We start from the raw sequence: 22,371 nt of genomic DNA, 5'->3' as shown, positions 1-22,371 counted from the left end.
GTGCTAATTGGGGCTTTTGTGCTGAGCAGAAGGGGAATAAGGTAGGGGGGTGAACATCTATGTCAGGCAGATATGGAAGAACATTTTCCTGACAGGCAGGCTCTCACACAGGACCTGCCAGACTTCCATTTACAAAGGAGGAGAAGGAGTGTTTGAATAAAAAATATACCTTTATTATATTTCATTAAAAAAGACAAATTTAAAACATGGATTAAATGGTGGTAGCACACAGGAGGTTAATTCCACTGCACAAGGGCCAGTAATAACAAAATGTAATCTTTTTGGGAAAGGTGGGATTACAAGGCACTTGTGATATTACATATAGAAATTTTTTTTTATAAAGTCGAGCAACGGGTAAGTGCCACAGAAAAGATCAGCTGGTAACCATATCTCCTATATAGTAGTACGTCAAGGACAAATGGGGCTGAGCTATAGTGGCCTAAACCTATGCACGGTTATATATACTATACTATTGCCGAAAAAAGTCCTTCCACAAGTATGTCCCTATAAATATAAGTCCTTACCCATGTGACAGGTGGCCCTCAGTGGAATAGGTGGAAGACCGTTGTTCCCCGATGCACATTTCGCGTGCAGATCGCACGCTTTCTCAAAGGAAGGTATTCTTTATTTTTGGGCAGGCTCTCACACAGGACCTGCCAAATTACCAGCAGCTTCCTTAGGGTCCCATTCCTTTGTGTAGCGCCAGTGTGTATAGTTCCCTCTCTTGTTTGATTAGTTATATATCGCTTAGCACTTTGGCAGCTAAATGGTTGCAAATGGGAACAAAACAGTAAATTCTTGTCTCAATATACACAACTTAGGGTGCATTAGTGACCATATTGGTCCTGCTGGTTGTAATACAATTCACGCCCTACTTTTATTTTTCATTTAATGTACAACCAGTATCATGTATAGATCTTACTAATTAAGTAAACCTGACCCAAGGCAGGAGCTTCTCAGGAGGAGGCCAGGTCGGGGAGATCTGTATATCCATATATGTATACACATATTCAGCAAATAACACAGGACCAGTCCTTTAAATTCTTTATTAGGGTTACATTAGGACACTAAACACAATGGGACTACAGGTTTAATTCAAGGTTAGTCATTTTTTGTCGTATAAAATAAAACAAATTAAACAAATTCATCCCTTTCACTGCCATCTCATCCCATGTATCTGGTATTTTCCCAAGTCTGTATCTTTATCTCACATAAGTGATAAAGGCACCAGTATGGTAAACAAGAACTTGACATGTGATAGCACAGAGGTGTGGACAAAAGTCACAGATGGTATACATAAAAGGTCTTCTTTTTACAATGGATGCTTTGCTCTATGCAGACAGGAGTGCAGAATTCCCGGATAAGTAAGGACTCATTTACACCTAATTTAAAATCCAACATCATGAAGCAATGAATATATCTAAAGCACATCTTGGGGTATGCTGCTAGCAGATCAGGTTCACACATAATAGTTGTTTTTCATGTCTTCTTTTTATATTCAACTCCAATTCCCCCCAAAAAGTTGGGAAAAATGGAAAGAAAACAAGAATGCAATGATTTGGAAATCTTTTCTAGCCATATTATATTCACAACAAAACAAAGATCACAGAACAGAAAAAAATTATATTTTTCAATTCATTTGAAAATATTAACTCATTCAGAAATTGATGGTAGCGACACATCTCAAAAAGGCTGGGTGAGGGCCATGGCTGCCATTGTGTAGCGTCCCCTCTTCTTTTTACAAGAGGCTTTAGATGTCTGGGAAGCGAGGATTCTAGCTGCTCAACAGCCTTGTATCTTCCTTGCTGGATTTCTCATTTCATAAATATTTTGAAAATATGGTAAAATGTCTAACTTTCACCTTCTGATACGTGTTCTATGTGGGGAATACAATATGGCTACAAGAGATCTTTGCAAATAACTTTATTTTACACAGCGTTCCAACTTTTTTAGAATTAAAGTTGAACTCTGAAATGCCATTTAAAAGAACTGAAGTTTTATGATAGATCTCACTCAATAAAAAGAGTCACAGAGAAGTTATTTGCAGTGTAGGGAGTAATTAAAATAAAAGCAAGACATTGATATTAGTGATGTACATTGCTGCACTGGCTTCTATGTGTCTCTGATACAATAGTGGTGCAGTATAGATGTAGTATTAGAAGCTGTGAGCACTGCAGCTACTTACGTTGTTTTAACCCATTTCACACAATGTCATTAATTATTTTCACATATCACCTTGTATTGGGGTGACAGAAGCGACCACCCCCTCATTTTCCAGGCAATTGTCAGGTGTATTAAGAATTCCATGTGTAAGTCCAAGGTCCATGATGTAAGATAATGACATTATATACATCTGAAAATAATACACAAGGCACAGAAATCTGCAAGATCAGCAAAAATGAAGTAGATGAACATACTAGGCAGTGACTTGAGCCTTTGCTGGATTGTACATTCGTAATCCATTAATCACATTTTATTCTTATGACTACATCAGGCACAGATCGGCTGGAAGTAAAGATGGCATGTACAAATGTCCTTTATCCGGGATACTATGGATTGGCTGTTTTTTTCTGCATTGATAGAAAGTAACTGATGTATGATGTCAGAAGGTCGTCCATCTTATAGCCCTGTAGAATAATAATAGTAATGACAAAAATTAGTATAGAATTATAGTCGAGCAAATATTATTCGCATGACTCTGCTTAGAGGCCACGTTCGTAGTAACCTCCTCTTACCTACAGCATCCCCAGAGCCTCTTCTCTGCCATCATCATTAAGTTTAGGCAAAATGCACACATGATGACATGGGGGCGTACTAATCAGAAGAGGCATTGTGGATGCTGCAGATAGTAGGAGGGTTCAGGTACTACTATTGGGGTTAAATAGTTATTCTGCCATCTAGAGTGGCTTGCGAAAGTATTCACTTCTCTTGGCTTCTTACCTATTATGTTACATTACAAACTGTGTTTAAATATTTTAGTAATCCGATTCGTGTGCGATGCATCAGCACTAAATAGTCTAAGTTGATGAAGTGAGAAAAATATAGGCATAAATTAAATTTTTGGGATCATATAACTAAAAATTGGCATGTGCCTATGTATTCACCCCTTTTGCGATGAAGGCTCTAAAACTTTCTGGTGCAAGCGATTACCTTCATAAGTCACATGCTTAGTGACAGGAAGTCCACCTGTGTGCAATCTAAGTGTCACATGGGCTGTCAGTATATACACACCTTTTCTGAAAGGCCACAGAGGCTGCAACACCATTAAGCACAAGTCAGGGTTGGGTTCTAAAAAATATCCCAATCTCTGATGATTCCTTGGAGCGCCATCAAATCCATTATCATCAAATGGAAAGAACATGGTACACAACAAACCTGCCAAGAGAGGGCCGCCCGCCCAAACTTTTAGCCCGGGCAAGGTGGGCATTAATCAGAGAGGCAGCACAGAGACCAAAGGTAACACTGAAGGAGCTGCAGTTCCCAAGCAGAGACTGGAGTATCTGTCCACACAACCACCATAACCCGTAGACTCCATGGAGATGTCCTTTATGGAAAAGTGGGCAGAAAAAAGCCTTTACTTCCACACAAAAATTGTAAAGCTCGTTTTGAGTTTGCCAAAAGACAAGTGGGAGACTCCCCAAATGTATGGAGGAAGGTGCTGTGGTCAGATGAGACCAAAATTGAACTTTTTGGCCACCAAGGTAAACACTATGTCTGGCGCCAAACCAACACAGCTCATCACCCCAAGAACACCATCCCCACAGTGAAACATGGTGGGGACAACATCATGCTGTGGGGATGTTTTTTGGCAGCAGGGACAGGGAAAATGGTCCAAGTCAAGGTGAAGATGAATGGTGCAAAACGCAGGGATATTCTTCAGTAAAACTGGTTTCAGTCTGTCAGTGATTTGAGACTGGGAAGGAGGTTCACCTTCCAACAAGACAATGGCCCAAAGCATACTGCTAAAGCAACACTTGAATGGTTTAAAGGGAAACGTGTAAATGTTTTGGAGTGGCCTAGTCAAGGCCCAGACCTTAATTCTATTGAGAATCTATGGTCAGACTTGAAGATTGCTGTTCACCAGAGGAAACCATCTAACTTGAAGGAGCTGGAACAGTTTTGCCTTGAGGAAAGGATAAAAATCCCAGTGGCCAGATGTGTTAAACTCATGGAGGCTTATCAAAAGAGATTTGCAGCCAGCGTCAGACTGGTGTGCCTTGGGCCCACCAGAGAAAGTCATTTCTGGGGCCCACTATGTAGCTACATAGAAATAATACAAGCCCAGCAATTGTGTGGTAAAACACGCTAATATTGTGGTGTAACATAAAAACACAATGGTTCGCATTTATCAAAAATGGCGTAATTTGAGCCAAATCTTGTGTACTCATTTCAACTTCATTATTCCATATTTATCATATTTCGTCCCTAATGATAAATTTGGTGCAAATTATTTAAGCACAAAATTTTAAGCATGGTAGCACACTTCTCAATGTTAAAAAAGAGCTGACGTCCAGTGTGTCAAATGTTGCATAGTTATATAATTTTGTACAAATTGAAACTCTTTATGCATGTAAAAAGGTTCTAATATAAATGTATTTGTTCCGAGCCTTTTTTAAGACAGCTAGTGCCGATAAGAGCATGCACATAGATAAAATCAATTCAAAACATTAATCCTTTGGCACAGGTGAACATACATTACCAGTACGTCCACAGCAGGGTCTGCATGTGTGGAGTTTGCTCAGGAGCGGAGCCTGCTTCACATGCAACATATGGTAACTGCCTTATACAGAGGGCATGTGCCTGTATGGTTACCATGCAGCTGTGCGCCCCCATCTTGAAACTCCTTTGAAGTCCAGTATTAGGCTGGATTCATATTAGATCATTATTTCCACTATATACTGTTATATTAAAACATACAACACAAGCAGGGGCATAATGATCGCGTGGCCCGCCAACACCAATTTCACCTGGATGTGTGTCCTCAGACACATATTCTGCTGAAATGTATTGTGACGCAGAGACCGGCAGGCTCCCTGCACTGAAATACACGCTGCCGACCAATCAGAGACTGGCAGCAGATGTTAGCTTGGCAATTATGGGTTGCACATGGCAATGCCGTTGTGCGCTGCCCTTGGCAGCCTGCAGAAGTCAGCTCACAGCTGGGGAGACATTATACCAGGATGACCGACATTATATCAGGATGGAGAACATTATACTAGGATGGAGAACATTATACTAGGATGGAGGACATTTTATCAGGATGGCGGACATTATATCAGGATGGCGGACATTATATCAGGATGGGGGAACATTATACCAGGATGATGGAACATTATACCAGGATGGTGGACATTATACTAGGGTGGAGGATATTATACCAGAATGGCGGACATTATATCAGGATGGAGGACATTATATCAGGATGGGGAACATTATACCAGGACGGCGGACATTATACCAGGATGGCGGACATTATACCAGGATGGCGGACATTATATCAGGATGGCGGACATTATATCAGGATGGGTGACATAATACCAGGATGGAGGACATTATACCAGGATGTGTGATAATATACCAGGCTGGGGACATTATATTAGGATGGGGACAATATACCAGAATTGGGGATAATATACCAGTATGGGTGACATTACACCAGGATGGCGGACATTATACCAGAAGGGGGTTATGGTTATACCATGGGGCCCCGGATGGGGAACATTATACCAAAATGGGGACATTATATCAGTCAGGGGTGATACGGGGGAGTGGGCTCAGTCAGGGGTGATACAGGGGGGGCTCAGTCAGGGGTGATACAGGGGAAACTTAGTCAGGTGTGATACAGGGGAGGCTCAGTCAAGGATGATACAGGGGAGGCTCAGTCAGTCAGGGGTGAAACAAAAAAATGAGGGAAATCCTCCCTTAGTGACTGAACCCTCTCACCCTCTATCACCAATGAGTAAAGCCCCCCTATGACACTCACTGTTGGTGTTGGCGGGTGCTCACTTAGTTATGGGTGATAATTATGCTCAGCTACATATATCTAACCTTTTTTGAGTGATGTAGAAGGCAGCCATCCATCTCCCTGTCCTTCTTACTGTCAACCTGTGACACTGTGGGGGAGGAGTACTGTTACTCAGCACAGCATGGCTCATTACTTGAGCTGTGCTGTCAGTGCGGGGAAGAGGCCACAAACAAAATTAACACTGATTGGCTGTGCTGCTGCCAATCACTGTTAAGACTTACCAACAGCAGCACCGCTCTCCCTGGTTGTTCCAGGGGCGGTATCTCAGTGACAAGGATCCAGCATTATTGATCAGCGTTCTGTCAGTACGAGAACTGAGCTGCTGTCTGCACTGCAGTAGAAGAAATTCAGTGACCCGTGCACTGCTCTCCTGGGATGTCTAATGCTGGGAGGAGCGGTGAACAGTAATTAGTTGCACTAACACATGTGAACTGCCATGCTTGCAGCATGTCATGTGCTAGTGGCGCTGAGTATTGCTGACCGCTCTTCCAATTATTAGATATCCTTGGAGACCAGAGCACGGGTCACTGAATCTATTCAGCTGCAGACTGCAGCTCACTTCTCATACTGACCAGAACACTGATCAATCCTGCTGGATCCTGAACACTTCGATACTGCACTTGGAACAACCAGGGAAAGCAGGGCTGCCGTCGGTGAATCTCTCTCTACTGTAGCTTATGTGTACTGAACGGAACACGGTTCCGATCAGCCGGCATTTTATCACAGCTGTGCCTGTAGCTGTAGTCTGTAGACAGCTGACAGTGCCAGAACGTGGGCCCACCGGAGGATCCTTTGGTCCCCCGGTGGGCCAGTCCGACTAATATACAGGGTGGTCCAAAAGTAGGTGGACAGAAAGTGTAATAAGGTTATGAAGGGGGAGATTTATCAAACATGGTGTAAAGTAAAACTGGCTCAGTTGCCCTTAGCAACCAATCAGATTCCACTTTTCATTCCTCACAGACTCTTTGAAAAAAAAGTGTTTATTTCCAACAAGATGGGGCTCCTCCACATTATTCAAGAGTAGTCCGCGAGTATCTTGATGACACATTTCCTAATAAATGGATTGGCCGAAGAGGCCCACTTGATTGGCCGACACGTTCACCAGACTTGACCCCAATGGATTTTTTCTTTTGAGGAGTACTCAAGGACAAAGTTTATAGTCGAAAACCAAAAAGTGTCAGTGATTTGAAAAATTACATAAGAGATGAATTTCAAGAAATTAATACCCAAAGAGACTTGTGCAAAAAAGTTTGTCGAAGCGCAAGAGGCGACTTCAAAGCTGTGCAAATTGTAATGGAAAACAGTTTGAGCACCCGCGTTGATGAAATTTAAGGGCTTTTGTATTATTGTTCAGAATAAAATGTAATTGTCAATGTTATGCTTGTGTTAGTAAATATAATTTTATATATAAATCAAAATAAATGTTATTATTTTCTGTCCACCTACTTTTGGACCACCCTGTATATACAGTGCCTACAAGTAGTATTCAACCCCCTGCAGATTTAGCTGGTTGACACATGCGGAATTAACTTGGCATTGTGACATTTGTACTGTAGATCAGCCTGGAAGTGGGAAATGCACTGCAGCAAATTTTGTTTTTGTTTTTTTGTTTTGTTTTTTTTAAAAACGTTAAAAGTTAATTCAGAGTGTCATTTATTATTCAACCCCTCAAACCACAAGAATTCTGTTTGGTCCCCCTAAAGTATTAAGAAGTAGTTCAGGCACCAAGAATAATGAGCTTCACATGTGTGGATTAAAGATCTCTTTTGCCAGCCTTTTCTGACTATTTAAGACCCTCCCCAAACTTGTGAACAGCACTCAGACATGGTCAACATGGGAAAGACAAAGGAGCATTCCAAGGCCATCAGAGACAAGATTGTGGAGGGTCACAAGGCTGGCAAGGGGTACAAAACCCTTTCCAAGGAGTTGGGCCTACCTGTCTCCACTGTTGGGAGCATCATCCGTAAGTGGAAGGCTTATGGAACTACTGTTAGCCTTCTGTTAGTTCCAGACGAGCCTGTATGGTACCTTTACTTTCAAAGCATCATGTCAAGGCTCGTCTACAGTTTGCTCATGATCACTTGGAGGACTCTGAGACAGACTGGTTCAAGGTTCTATGGTCTGATGAGACCAAGATCGAGATCTTTGGTGCCAACCACACACATGACGTTTGGAGACTGGATGGCACTGCATACGACCCCAAGAATACCATCCCTACAGTCAAGCATGGTGGTGGCAGCATCATGCTGTGGGGCTGTTTCTCAGCCAAGGGGCCTGGCCATCTGGTCCGCATCCATGGGAAGATGGATAGCACGGCCTACCTGGAGATTTTGGCCAAGAACCTCCGCTCCTCCATCAAGGATCTTAAGATGGGTCGTAATTTCATCTTCCAACAAGACAACGACCCAAAGCACACAGCCAAGAAAACCAAGGCCTGGTTCAAGAGGGAAAAAGTCAAGGTGTTGGAGTGGCCTAGTCAGTCTCCTGACCTTAACCTAATTGAAAACTTGTGGAAGGAGCTCAAGAATAAAGTCCACATGAGACACCCAAAGAACCTAGATAACTTGGAGAAGATCTGCATGGAGGAGTGGGCCAAGATAACTCCACAGACCTGTGCCGGCCTGATCAGGTCTTATAAAAGACGATTATTAGCTGTAATTGCAAACAAGGGTTATTCCACAAAATATTAAACATAGGGGTTGTATAATAATTGACCCACACTTTTATGTTTAAAATTTAATAAAATTCAACTGAGCAACATAACTTTTTGGTTTGTAAGATTTATGCTTCTGTTCATAAAACCTACTCTTGTTTGCAGTTTGAAGGCTCTAACTTATTTGCATCTTATCAAACCAGCTAAATCTGCAGGGGGTTGAATACTACTTGTAGGCACTGTAGTTAGATTTCCTTTCGGTGGTATAAAAATTCATTGTCTGCGCCGTTGCATCCAAATAGCCTGTTCACAAAATCAAATTTTGTCATTGGGTTGGAAGGGGTTAAGCAGGCAGTTTTGATGACATCACAAAGCACATAAACATCATCGACCTCATGTGACATCACAATTGGTGAGAATGTACAAAGTACAACACCTGAGCCATCTTGTTTCATTAGAGCCTGACAGCTTGAGGGGATCAAGTCCAGGTAGGGAACTCTTCATTTATGACCTCACTCATACATTGTATAGATGGGGGGTTACTAGTTGGATTCAGAACTGAATCATTAATCTGAAAATCTCAGCAAATGGCACTGGATCATGTGTCCCTTGCTGTGATTGTTATAATGATTCAATGATTTTAAAAAAATGTTATTGACCAGATTCCAAGGAAAATATGAACATTTGGGCGCTTTAGTAAGTCAGTGTGAGCCCGGCCTAACAGAGCTTACCAACCTGGACAATGCCTTGCCTAAATGAGGACTTGCTGGTCGATCAACTGATCATCTGTCAGAGGTCTTGAAGACCCTCAGCATTCGGCTGGTTTTGCCCTCTATGACACCCATGTGCTCTAATAAAAGCATATAGAAAGGGGTGGGCCAGTTGAGACCACTCCATTTGGTTCCATTTTTGGGTAGCTTTGCTATTAATTTTGTCAAAACATAGCGTTTTCATAACATAAATTTAATTGCAGACTGGTACAGTTCTCCATAGTCAGCTCTCATGGTCCTGATGGATCAGTGGTGACCGGGAACTGACGGTTTATCGTGATCGGGAATTGCAGTGTGGCGTCCTGTACTTTCCTTTAGTTCATAGAACAGTAGGTGATGCGGATTAGAATAAAAGGGTGGAAATGTTAAGGTTATAACGTGTGTCATGACTCAATTAAAAAATGAGGCTGGAGGTTATTTGCAGCCTGTGATTTTGTTATATTAATTCAACTCTTCCTTGATGTTGGAAACGTGATACATAACACAGCAGTGGCAGTTATTATGACATCACAGGGCACATGACATCACAGGGCACATGACATCATAGATATCACATGACATCACAATTGGTACAGAATGTGTAAGGTTCTAATCCTGAACCATCTTGTGTCCCACAGGCAGCAGCTTGAGGAAGACAAATCCAGGTAGGCAGCTGTTCACTGAACACTAAGGTCTCATTCACACCTTGTGTAGCTGTGGGGTGTTTGTGGTGAAGTTTAGAGCTGCACCATTTACCCCTAAAAAAATCTCAACAAACATCTCTGAGTGATGTGTTCTCTCTCGTGTATCAGGATGATTCCTTAAATAGGACCTATCCTTTAATCCTCTTTGTTGTAATGATAGGTGTTATGTCTCATCTAGTTCAGATGAGCAGCTGTAATGAAGCACGGACAGATGACGGTGGCGCAGCAGGATGGCCAAGCAGAAACAACGGAGAACGTAGTAGCTTGACCAGAGGACCAGAACTGGATACCATGGAACCACAGGATTATCATGAACAGAATTGAGGCACCGGCAAATGGCGTAATAGAGTTACAGACTCTGATCAGACTTTGATCAGAGTGGCGTCAGTTTTTCTCGAATGTGGAGGTGAGAAAAAAAAAGGTTTCTCACAATCTCCCTTCTGTCAGTCGGTGAAAATCAGACCACACTCAAATGTCATCAAAGTGCGGTCCAATTTTTCACGGCCCCATAGACTTGCAATGCCATTACTATATTTTGTGGACTATAAGACGCATTGGATCATAAGACGCACCCCAAATTTTGGGGTGGAAAATATATTTTTTTAAATAAAATGGTGGTGCCTCTTATAATCCAATTAATGGTAGGGTGGCGGCGGTGGAGCAGGGCCACAGGAGGCAGAGCTGCAGCTTCAGGGGGCCGGTGGCGGCAGGAGTGAGGCAGGCCCTGGGCTCTCATAAGATGTTAGCGCCGGTGAGCAGAGTCCCCTTTCCTACTGATTGCCCTGCAGTGGGCTTTGGGAAAATGACCACTGGAGGGGGCGCATCCGCAGACTGAGATCTCGGGAGATGCATGTGCCTCCTCAAGCGTCCACTTTCCCAAAGCCCACAGCAGGGCAATCAATGGGAAAAGGGGACTCTGCTCACTGGTGCTGACATGTTATGAGAGCCCAGGGCCCGCTGACACCGGCCTCCTGAAGCAGCGACACTGCCTCCTGTGACCCTGCTCCACCGCAGCCACCCCCCCGGTAACCTACATTCGGATATTGTATATTAAATTGAAAGCTGCTGGGGGCAGGGTTGACATTATTCTGCATGCCCTCAGGAGCAGCCTGTATATTGTATATTAGATTGTAAGCTCCTAGGACAGGGTGTACATTATTCTGCATGCCCTCAGGAGCACCCTGTATATTATATATTAGATTGTAAGCTCCTAGGACAGGGTGTACATTATTCTGCATGCCCACAGGAGCAGCCTGTATAATGTATATTAGATTGTAAGCTCCTAGGACAGGGTGTACATTATTCTGCATGCCCTCAGGAGCAGCCTGTATATTATATATTAGATTGTAAGCTCCTAGGACAGGGTGTACATTATTCTGTATGCTCTCAGGAGCAGCCTGTATATTGAATATTAGATTGTAAGCTACTAGGACAGAGTGTACATTATTCTGCATGCCATCAGGAGTAGTCTGTATATTGTATGTTAGATTGAAAGCTCCTAGGAGAGGGTGTGCATTATTCTGCATGCCCTCAGGAGCAGTCTGTATATTATATATTAGATTGTAAGCTCCTAGGACAGGGTGTACATTATTCTGCATGCTCTCAGGAGCAGTCTATATATTGTATATTAGATTGTAAGCTCCTGGGACAGGGTGTACATTATTCTGTATGCCCACAGGAGCAGCCTGTATATTGTATATTAGATTGTAAGCTCCTAGGACAGGGTGTGCATTATTCTGCATGCCCACAGGAGCAGCCTGTATATTATATATTAGATTGTAAGCTCCTAGGACAGGGTGTACATTATTCTGTGTGCTCTCAGTAGCAGCCTGTATATTGTATATTAGATTGTAAGCTCCTAGGACAGGGTGTCCATTATTCTGCATGCCCTCAGGAGCAGTCTGTATATTATATATTAGATTGTAAGCTCCTAGGACAGGGTGTACATTATTCTGCATTCTCTCAGTAGCAGCCTGTATATTGTATATTAGATTGCAAGCTCCTAGGACAGTGTGTACATTATTCTGCATGCCCTCAGGAGCAGCCTGTATATTGAATATTAGATTGTAAACTACTAGGACAGAGTGTACATTATTCTGCATGCCATCAGGAGCAGTCTGTATATTGTACATTAGATTGAAAGCTCCCAGGACAGGGTATGCATTATTCTGCATGCCCTCAGGAGCAGTCTGTATATTATATATTAGATTGTAAGCTCCTAGGACAGGGTGTACATTATTCTGCATGCTCTCAGGAGCAGCCTGTATATTGTATATTAGATTGTAAGCTCCTAGGACAGGGTGTGCATTATTCTGCATGCCCACAGGAGCAGCCTGTATATTGTATATTAGATTGTAAGCTCCTAGGACAGGGTGTACATTATACTGCATGCCCTCAGGAGCAGCCTGTATAATGTATATTAGATTGTAAGCTCCTAGGACAGGGTGTACATTATTCTGCATCCCCTCAGGAGCAGCCTGTATATTATATATTAGATTGTAAGCTCCTAGGACAGGGTGTACATTATTCTGTGTGCTCTCAGTAGCAGCCTGTATATTGTATATTAGATTGTAAGCTCCTAGGACAGGGTGTCCATTATTCTGCATGCCCTCAGGAGCAGTCTGTATATTATATATTAGATTGTAAGCTCCTAGGACAGGGTGTACATTATTCTGCATTCTCTCAGTAGCAGCCTGTATATTGTATATTAGATTGTAAGCTCCTAGGACAGGGTGTACATTATTCTGCATGCCATCAGGAGCAGTCTGTATATTGTATATTAGATTGAAAGCTCCTAGGACAGGGTGTGCATTATTCTGCATGCCCTCAGGAGCAGTCTGTATATTGTATATTAGATTGAAAGCTCCTAGGACAGGGTGTGCATTATTCTGCATGCCCTCAGGAGCAGTCTGTATATTATATATTAGATTGTAAGCTGCTAGCACAGGGTGTACATTATTCTGCATGCTCTCAGGAGCAGTCTATATATTGTATATTAGATTGTAAGCTCCTGGGACAGGGTGTACATTATTCTGCATGCCCACAGGAGCAGCCTTTATATTGTATATTAGATTGTAAGCTCCTAGGACAGGGTGTGCATTATTTTGCATGCCCACAGGAGCAGCCTGTATAATGTATATTAGATTGTAAGCTCCTAGGACAGGGTGTACATTATTCTGCATCCCCTCAGGAGCAGCCTGTATATTATATTAGATTGTAAGCTCCTAGGACAGGGAGTACATTATTCTGTGTGCTCTCAGGAGCAGCTGCCTGTATATTGTATATAAGTTTGTAAGCTCCTAGGACAGGGTGTACACTATTCTGCATGCCCTCAGGAGCAGCCTGTATATTATATGTTAGATTGTAAGCTCCTAGGACAGGGTGTACATTATTCTGCATTCTCTCAGTAGCAGCCTGTATATTGTATATTAGATTGTAAGCACCTAGGACAGGGTGTACATTATTCTGCATGCACTCAGGAGCAGCCTGTGTATTGTATATTAGACTGTAAGCTCCTAGGACAGGGTGTACATTATTCTGCATGCCCTCAGGAGCAGCCTGTATATTATATATTAGATAATAGGGCCACAGGAGGCAGGGCCGCTGCTTCAGGGGGCCGGTGGCGACAGGAGTGAGGCAGGCCCTGGGGTCTCATAAGATGTTGGCGCCGGTGAGCAGAGTCCCATTTCCTACTGATTGCCCTGCAGTGGGCTTTGAGAAAATGGCCACTGGAGGCTGCGCATGCGCAGACTGAGATCACGGGAGATGCATGTGCCTCCTCCAGCGCCCATTTTCCCAAAGCCCACAGCAGGGCAATCAATGGGAAAAGGGGACTCTGCTCAGTGGTGCTGACATCCTATGAGAGCCCAGGGCCCGATGACACCGGCCTCCTGAAGCAGAGACACTGCCTCCTGTGACCCCGCTCCACCGCAGCCACCCCCCGGTAACCTACATTCTGATATTGTATATTAAATTTTAAGCTGCTGGGGGCAGGGTTTACATTATTCTGCATGCCCTCAGGAGCAGCCTGTATATTGTATATTAGATTGTAAGCTCCTAGGACAGGGTGTACATTATTCTGCATGCCCTCATGAGCAGCCTGTATATTATATATTAGATTGTAAGCTCCTAGCACAGGGTGTACATTTTTCTGCATGCCCTCAGGAGCAGTCTGTATATTATATATTATATTGTAAGCTCCTAGGACAGGGTGTACATTATTCTGTATGCCCTCAGGAGCAGGCTGTATATTGTATATTAGATTGTAAGCTCCTAGGAGCAGGGTGTGCATTATTCTGTATGCCCACAGGAGCTGACTGTATATTGTATATTAGATTGTAAGCTCCTAGGACAGGGTGTACATTATTCTGCATGCCCTCAGGAGCAGCCTGTATATTATATATTAGTTCGTAAGCTCCTAGGACAGGGTGTACATTATTCTGTATGCTCTCAGGAGCAGCCTGTAGATTTGATATCAGATTGTAAGCTCCTAGGACAGGGTGTACATTATTCTGCATGCCCTCAGGACCAGCCTGTATATTGTATATTAGATTGTAAGCTCCTTGGACAGGTTGTACATTATTCTGCAAGCCCTCAGGAGCAGCCTGTATATTATATATTCGATTGTAAGCTCCTAGGACAGGGTGTACATTATTCTGCATGCTCTCAGGAGCAGCCTGTATATTGTATATTAGATTGTAAGCTCCTAGGACAGGGTGTACATTATTCTGTATGCTCTCAGGAGCAGCCTGTATATTGTATATTAGGTGGTAAGCTCATAGGAGCAGGGTGTGCATTATTCTGCATGCCCACAGGAGCAGACTGTATATTATATATTAGATCGTAAGCTCCTAGGTCAGGGTATACATTATTCTGTATGCTCTCAGGAGCAGCCTGTAGATTGTATATTAGATTGTAAGCTCCTAGGACTGGGTGTACATTATTCTGCATGCCCTCAGGACCAGCCTGTATATTGTATATTAGATTGTAAGCTACTAGGACAGGGTGTACATTATTCTGCATGCCCTCAGGAGCAGCCTGTATATTATATATTAGATTGTAAGCTCCGAGGACACGGTGTACATTATTCTGCATGCTCTCAGGAGCAGCTTGTATATTATATATTAGATTGTAAGCTCCTAGGAGCAGGGTGTGCATTATTCTGCATGCCCACAGGAGCAGCCTGTATATTGTATATTAGATTGTAAGCTCCTAGGACAGGGTGTACATTATTCTGCATGCCTTCAGGAGCAGCCTGTATATTATATATTAGATTGTAAGCTCCTAGGACAGGGTGTACATTATTCTGTATGCTCTCAGGAGCAGCCTGTATATTATTTATTAGATTGTAAGCTCCTAGGACAGGTTGTACATTATTCTGCATGGCCTCAGGAGCAGCCTGTATATTATATATTTGATTGTAAGCTCCTAGGACAGGGTGTACATTATTCTGTATGCTCTCAGGAGCAGCCTGTATATTGTATATTAGATTGTAAGCTCCTAGGACAGGGTGTACATTATTCTGCATGCCCTCAGGAGCAGACTGTATATTGCATATTAGATTGTAAGCTGCTAGGACAGGGTGTACATTATTCTGCATGCCCTCAGGAGCAGCCTGTATATTATATTTTAAATTGTAAGCTCCTAGGACAGATTGTGCATTATTCTGCATGCCCTCAGGAGCAGCCTGTATATTGTATATTAGATTGTAAGCTCCTAGGACAGGGTGTGCATTATTCTGTATGCTCCCAGGAGCAGTCTGTATATTATATATTAGATTGTAAGTTCTTAGGACAGGGTGTACATTATTCTGTATGCTTTCAGGAGCAGCCTGTATGTTGTATATTAGATTGTAAGCTCCTAGGACAGGGTGTACATTATTCTGCATGCCCTCAGGAGCAGCCTGTATATTATATATTAGATTGTAAGCTCATAGGACAGAGTGTACATTATTCTGCATGCTCTCAGGAGCAGCTTGTATATTATATATTAGATTGTAAACTCCTAGGAGCAGGGTGTGCATTATTCTGCATGCCCACAGAAGCAGCCTGTATATTGTATATTAGATTGTAAGCTCCTAGGACAGGGTGTACATTATCCTGCATGCCCTCAGGAGCAGCCTGTATATTATATATTAGATTGTAAGCTCCTAGGACAGGGTGTACATTATTCTGTATGCTCTCAGGAGCAGCCTGTATATTGTATATTAGATTGTAAGCTCCTAGGACAGGGTGTACATTATACTGCATGCCCTCAGGAGCAGTCTGTATATTGTATATTAGATTGTAAGCTCCTAGGACAGGGTGTACATTATTCTGTATGCTCTGAGCAGCAGCCTGTAGATTGCATATTAGATTGTAAGCTCCTAGGACAGGGTGTACATTATTCTGCATGCTCTCAGGAGCAACCTGTATATCGTATATTAGATTGGAAGCTCCTAGGACAGGTTGTACATTATTCTGCATGCCCTCAGGAGCAGCCTGTATATTATATATTAGATTGTAAGCTCCTAGGACAGGGTGTACATTATTCTGTATGCTCTCAGAAGCAGCCTGTATATTGTATATTAGATTGTAAGCTCCAAGGACAGGGTGTACATTATTCTGCATGCCCTCAGGAGCAGCCTGTATATTATATATTAGATTGTAAGCTCCTAGGACATGATGTCCATTATTCTGTATGCCCTCAGGAGCAGCCTGTATATTGTATATTAGATTGTAAGCTCCTAGGACAGGGTGTACATTATTCTGCATGCCCTCAGGAGCAGCCTGTATAATATATATTAAATTGTAAGCTCCTAGGACAGGGTGTACATTATTCTGCATGCCCTCAGGAGCAGCCTGTATAATATATATTAAATTGTAAGCTCCTAGCACAGGGTGTACATTATTCTGTATGACCTCAGGAGCAGCCTGTATATTATATATTAGATTGTAGGGCCACAGGAGGCAGGGCCGCTGCTTCAGGGGGCCGGTGGTGGCAGGAGTGTGGCAGGCCCTTGGGCTCTCATAAGATGTTGGCGCCGGTGAGCAGAGTCCCCTTTCTTACTGATTGCCCTGCAGTGGGCTTTGGGAAAATGGCCACTGGAGGCGGCGCATGCGCAGACTGAGTTCTCGGGAGATGCATGTGCCTCCTCCAGCGTCCATTTTCCCAAAGCCCACTGCAGGGCAATCAATGGGAAAAGGGGACTCTGCTCAGTGGTGCTGACATCTTATGAGAGCCCAGGGCCCGCTGACACCGGCCTCCTGAAGCAGCGACACTGCCTCCTGTGACCCTGCTCCACCGCAGCCACCCCCCGGTAGCCTACATTCGGATATTGTATATTAAATTATAAGCTGCTGGGGGCAGGGTTTACATTATTCTGCATGCCCTCAGGAGCAGCCTGTATATTATATATTAGATTGTAAGCTCCTAGGACAGGGTGTACATTATTCTGCATGCCCTCAGGAGCAGTTTGTATATTATATATTAGATTGTAAGATCCTAGGACAGGGTGTAGATTATTCTGTATGCCCTCAGGAGCAGCCTGTATATTATATATTAGATTGTATGCTCCTAGGACAGGGTATACATTATTCTGTATGCTCTCAGGAGCAGCCTGTATATTGTATATTAGGTTGTAAGCTCCTAGGACAGGGTGTACATTATTCTGCATGCCCTCAGGAGCAGTCTGTATATTATATATTAGATTGTAAGCTCCTAGGACAGGATGTACATTATTCTGTATGCTCTCAGGAGCAGTGTATATATTGTATATTAGATTGTAAGCTCCTATGAGCAGGGTGTGCATTATTCTGCATGCCCTCAGGAGCAGCCTGTATATTATATATTAGATTGTAAGCTCCTAGCACAGGGTGTACATTATTCTGCATGCTCTCAGGAGCAGTCTGTATATTGTATATTAGATTGTAAGCTCCTAGGACAGGGTGTGTATTATTCTGCATGCCCTCAGGAGCAGTCTGTATATTATATATTAGATTGTAAGCTCCTAGGACAGGGTGTACATTATTCTGTATGCTCTCAGGAGCAGCCTCTATATTGTATATTAGATTGTAAGCTCCTAGGACAGGGTGTACATTATTCTGCATGCCCTCAGGAGCAGCCTGTATATTGTATATTAGATTGTAAGCTCCTAGGACAGGGTGTACATTATTCTGCATGCCCTCAGGAGCAGCCTTTATATTATATATTAGATTGTAGGGCCACAGGAGGCAGGGCCGCTGCTTCAGGGGGCCGGTGGCGGCAGGAGTGAGGCAGGCCCTGGGCTCTCATAAGATGTTGGCGCCGGTGAGCAGAGTCCCCTTTCCTACTGACTGCCCTGCAGTGGGCTTTGGCAAAATGGCCACTGGAGGCGGCGCATGCGCAGACTGAGATCTCGGGAGATGCATGTGCCTCCTCCAGCGTCCATTTTCCTAAAGCCCACTGCAGGGCAATCAATGGGAAAAGGGGACTCTGCTCAGTGGTGCTGACATCTTATGAGAGCCCAGGGCCCGCTGACACTGGCCGCCTGAAACAGCGACACTGCCTCCTGTGACCCTGCTCCATCGCAGCCACCCCCCGGTAACCTACATTCGGATATTGTATATTAAATTGTAAGCTGCAAGGGGCAGGGTTTACATTATTCTGCATGCCCTAAGGAGCAGCCTGTATATTGTATATTAGATTGTAAGCTCCTAGGACAGGGTGTGCATTATTCTGCATGCCCTCAGGAGCAGTTTGTATATTTTATATTAGATTGTAAGATCCTAGGACAGGGTGTACATTATTCTGCATGCCCTCAGGAGCAGCCTGTATATTATATATTAGATTGTAAGCTCCTAGGACAGGGTGTAGATTATTTTGTATGCTCTCAGGAGCAGACTATATATTGTATATTAGATTGTAAGCTCCTAGGACAGGGTATACATTATTCTGTATGCCCTCAGGAGCAGCCTGTATATTATATATTAGATTGTAAGCTCCTAGGACAGGGTATACATTATTCTGTATGCTCTCAGGAGCAGCCTGTATATTGTATACTAGGTTGTAAGCTCCTTGGACAGGGTGTACATTATTCTGCATGCCCTCAGAAGCAGTCTGTATATTATATATTAGATTGTAAGCTCCTAGGACAGGGTGTACATTATTCTGTATGCTCTCAGGAGCAGTCTATATATTGTATATTAGATTGTAAGCTCCTAGGAGCAGGGTGTGCATTATTCTGCATGCCCACAGGAGCAGCCTGTATTTTGTATACTAGATTGTAAGCTCCTGGGAAAGGGTGTACATTATTCTGTATGCTCTCAGGAGCAGCCTGTATATTGTATATTAGATTGTAAGCTCCTAGGACAGGGTGTACATTATTCTGCATGCCCTCAGGAGCAGTCTGTATATTGTATATTAGATTGTAAGCTCCTAGGACAGGGTGTACATTATTCTGCATGCCCTCAGGAGCAGCCTGTATATTATATATTAGATTGTAAGCTCCTAGCACAGGGCGTACATTATTCTGTATGCCCTGAGGAGCAGCCTGTATATTGTATATTAGATTGTAAGCTCCTAGGACAGGGTGTACATTATTCTGCATGCCCTCAGGAGCAGTCTGTATATTGTATATTAGATTGTAAGCTCCTAGGACAGGGTGTGTATTATTCTGCATGCCCTCAGGAGCAGTCTGTATATTATATATTAGATTGTAAGCTCCTAGGACAGGGTGTACATTATTCTGTGTGCTCTCAGGAGCAGCCTGTATATTGTATATTAGATTGTAAGCTCCTAGGACAGGGTGTACATTATTCTGCATGCCCTCAGGAAGCAGCCTGCATATTGTATATTAGATTGTAAGCTCCTAGGATAGGGTGTACATTATTCTGCATGCCCTCAGGAGCAGCCTGTATATTATATATTAGATTGTAGGGCCACAGGAGGCAGGGCCGCTGCTTCAGGGGGCCGGTGGCGGCAGGAGTGAGGCAGGCCCTGGGCTCTCATAAGATGTTGGCGCCGGTGAGCAGAGTCCCCTTTCCTACTGATTGCCCTGCAGTGGGCTTTGGGAAAATGGCCACTGGAGGCGGCGCATGCGCAGACTGAGATCTCGGGAGATGCATGTGCCTCCTCCAGCGTCCATTTTCCCAAAGCCCACAGCAGGGCAATCAATGGGAAAAGGGGACTCTGCTCACTGGTGCTGACATCTTATGAGAGCCCAGGGCCAGCTGACACCGGCCTCCTGAAGCAGCGACACTGCCCCCTGTGACCCCGCTCCACCGCAGCCACCCCCCGGTAACCTACATTCGGATATTGTATATTAAATTGTAAGCTGCTGGGGGCAGGGTTTACATTATTTTGCATGATCTCAGGAGCAGCCTGTATATTGTATATTAGATTGTAAGCTCCTAGGACAGTGTGTACATTATTCTGCATGCCCTCAGGAGCAGCCTGTATATTGTATATTAGATTGTAAGCTCCTAGGACATGGTGTACATTATTCTGCATGCCCTCAGGAGCAGCCTGTATATTATATATTAGATTGAAAGCTCCTAGGAGCAGGGTGTACACTATTCTGTATGCCCTCAGGAGCAGCCTGTAGATTGTATATTAGATTGTAAGCTCCTAGGACAGGGTGTACATTATTCTGCATGCCCTCAGGAGCAGCCTGTATATTGTATATTAGATTGTAAGCTCCTAGGACAGGGTGTACATTATTCTGCATGCCCTCAGGAGCAGCCTGTATATTATATATTAGATTGTAAGCTCCTAGGACAGGGTGTACATTATTTTGTATGCTCTCAGGAGCAGCCTGTATATTGTATATTAGATTGTAAGCTCCTATGACAGGGTGTACATTATTCTGCATGTCCTCAGGAGCAGCCTGTATATTATATATTAGATTGTAGGGCCAGAGGAGGCAGGGCCTGGGCTCTCATAAGATGTTGGCGCCGGTGAGCAGAGTCCCCTTTCCTACTGATTGCCCTGCAGTGGGCTTTGGGAAAATGGCCACTGGAGGTGGCGCATGCGCAGACTGAGATCTTGGGAGATGCATGTGCCTCTTCCAGCCTCCATTTTCCCAAAGCCCACAGCAGGGCAATCAATGGGAAAAGGGGATTCTGCTCACTGGTGCTGACATCTTATGAGAGCCCAGGGCCCGCTGACACTGGCCTCCTGAAGCAGCGGCACTGCCTCCTGTGACCCCGCTCCACCGCAGCCACCCCCTGGTAACCTACATTCGGATATTATATATTAAATTGTAAGCTGCTGGGGGCAGGGTTTACATTATTCTGCATGCACTCAGGAGCAGCCTGTATATTGTATATTAGGTTGTAAGCTCCTAGGACAGGGTGTACATTATTCTGCATGCCCTCAGGAGCAGCCTGTATATTATATATTAGATTGTATGCTCTTAGGACAGGGTATACATTATTCAAAATGCTCTCAGGAGCAGCCTGTATATTGTATATTAGGTTGTAAGCTCCTAGGACAGGGTGTACATTATTCTGCATGCCCTCAGGAGCAGTCTGTATATTATATATTAGATTGTAAGTTCCTAGCACAGGGTGTACATTATTCTGTATGCCCTCAGGAGCAGCCTGTATATTGTATATTAGATTGTAAGCTCCTATGACAGGGTGTACATTATTCTGCATGCCCTCAGGAGCAGTCTGTATACTGTATATTAGATTGTAAGCTCCTAGGACAGGGTGTGTATTATTCTGCATGCCCTCAGGAGCAGTCTGTATATTATATATTAGATTGTAAGCTCCTAGGACAGGGTGTACATTATTCTGTATGCTCTCAGGAGCAGCCTGTATATTGTATATTAGATTGTAAGCTCCTAGGACAGGGTGTACATTATTCTGTATGCTCTCAGGAGCAGTCTGTATATTATATATTAGATTGTAAGCTCCTAGGACAGGGTGTACATTATTCTGCATGCCCTCAGGAGCAGCCTGTATATTGTATATTAGATTGTAAGCTCCTAGCACAGGGTGTACATTATTCTGCATGCCCTCAGGAGCAGCCTGTATATTATATATTAGATTGTAGGGCCACAGGAGGCAGGGCCGCTGCTTTAGGGGGCCGGTGGCGGCAGGAGTGAGGCAGGCCCTGGGCTCTCATAAGATGTTAGCGCTGGTGAGCAGAGTCCCCTTTCCTACTGATTGCCCTGCAATGGGCTTTGGGAAAATGGCCACTGGAGGCGGCGCATGCGCAGACTGAGATCTAGGGAGATGCATGTGCCTCCTTCAGCGTCCATTTTCCCAAAGCCCACTG

At 43.7% G+C, this 22,371-nt stretch overlaps 1 protein-coding gene across 2 annotated transcripts in view; it reads right to left on the bottom strand.

The window, feature by feature from the left end:
* Positions 1-1,032: 1,032 nt before the first annotated feature.
* Positions 1,033-22,371, bottom strand: part of MYO7B (myosin VIIB) — a 255,392-nt gene continuing 234,053 nt past the window's right edge. For both annotated transcript variants that reach the window (XM_073674582.1, XM_073674581.1), the window contains exon 48: positions 1,033-2,627. In XM_073674582.1, the coding sequence (XP_073530683.1) occupies positions 2,550-2,627 (78 nt within the window). In that variant the 3' untranslated portion in view covers positions 1,033-2,549. The remainder of the gene's footprint in view (positions 2,628-22,371) is intronic.

Source organism: Phyllobates terribilis, unplaced genomic scaffold, assembly GCF_046119375.1.
Source record: "Phyllobates terribilis strain yellow unplaced genomic scaffold, ASM4611937v1 Scaffold_3__8_contigs__length_932513732, whole genome shotgun sequence".
Taxonomy (NCBI): Eukaryota; Metazoa; Chordata; class Amphibia; order Anura; family Dendrobatidae; genus Phyllobates; species Phyllobates terribilis.
This window is presented reverse-complemented; position numbering and strand designations above follow the sequence as displayed.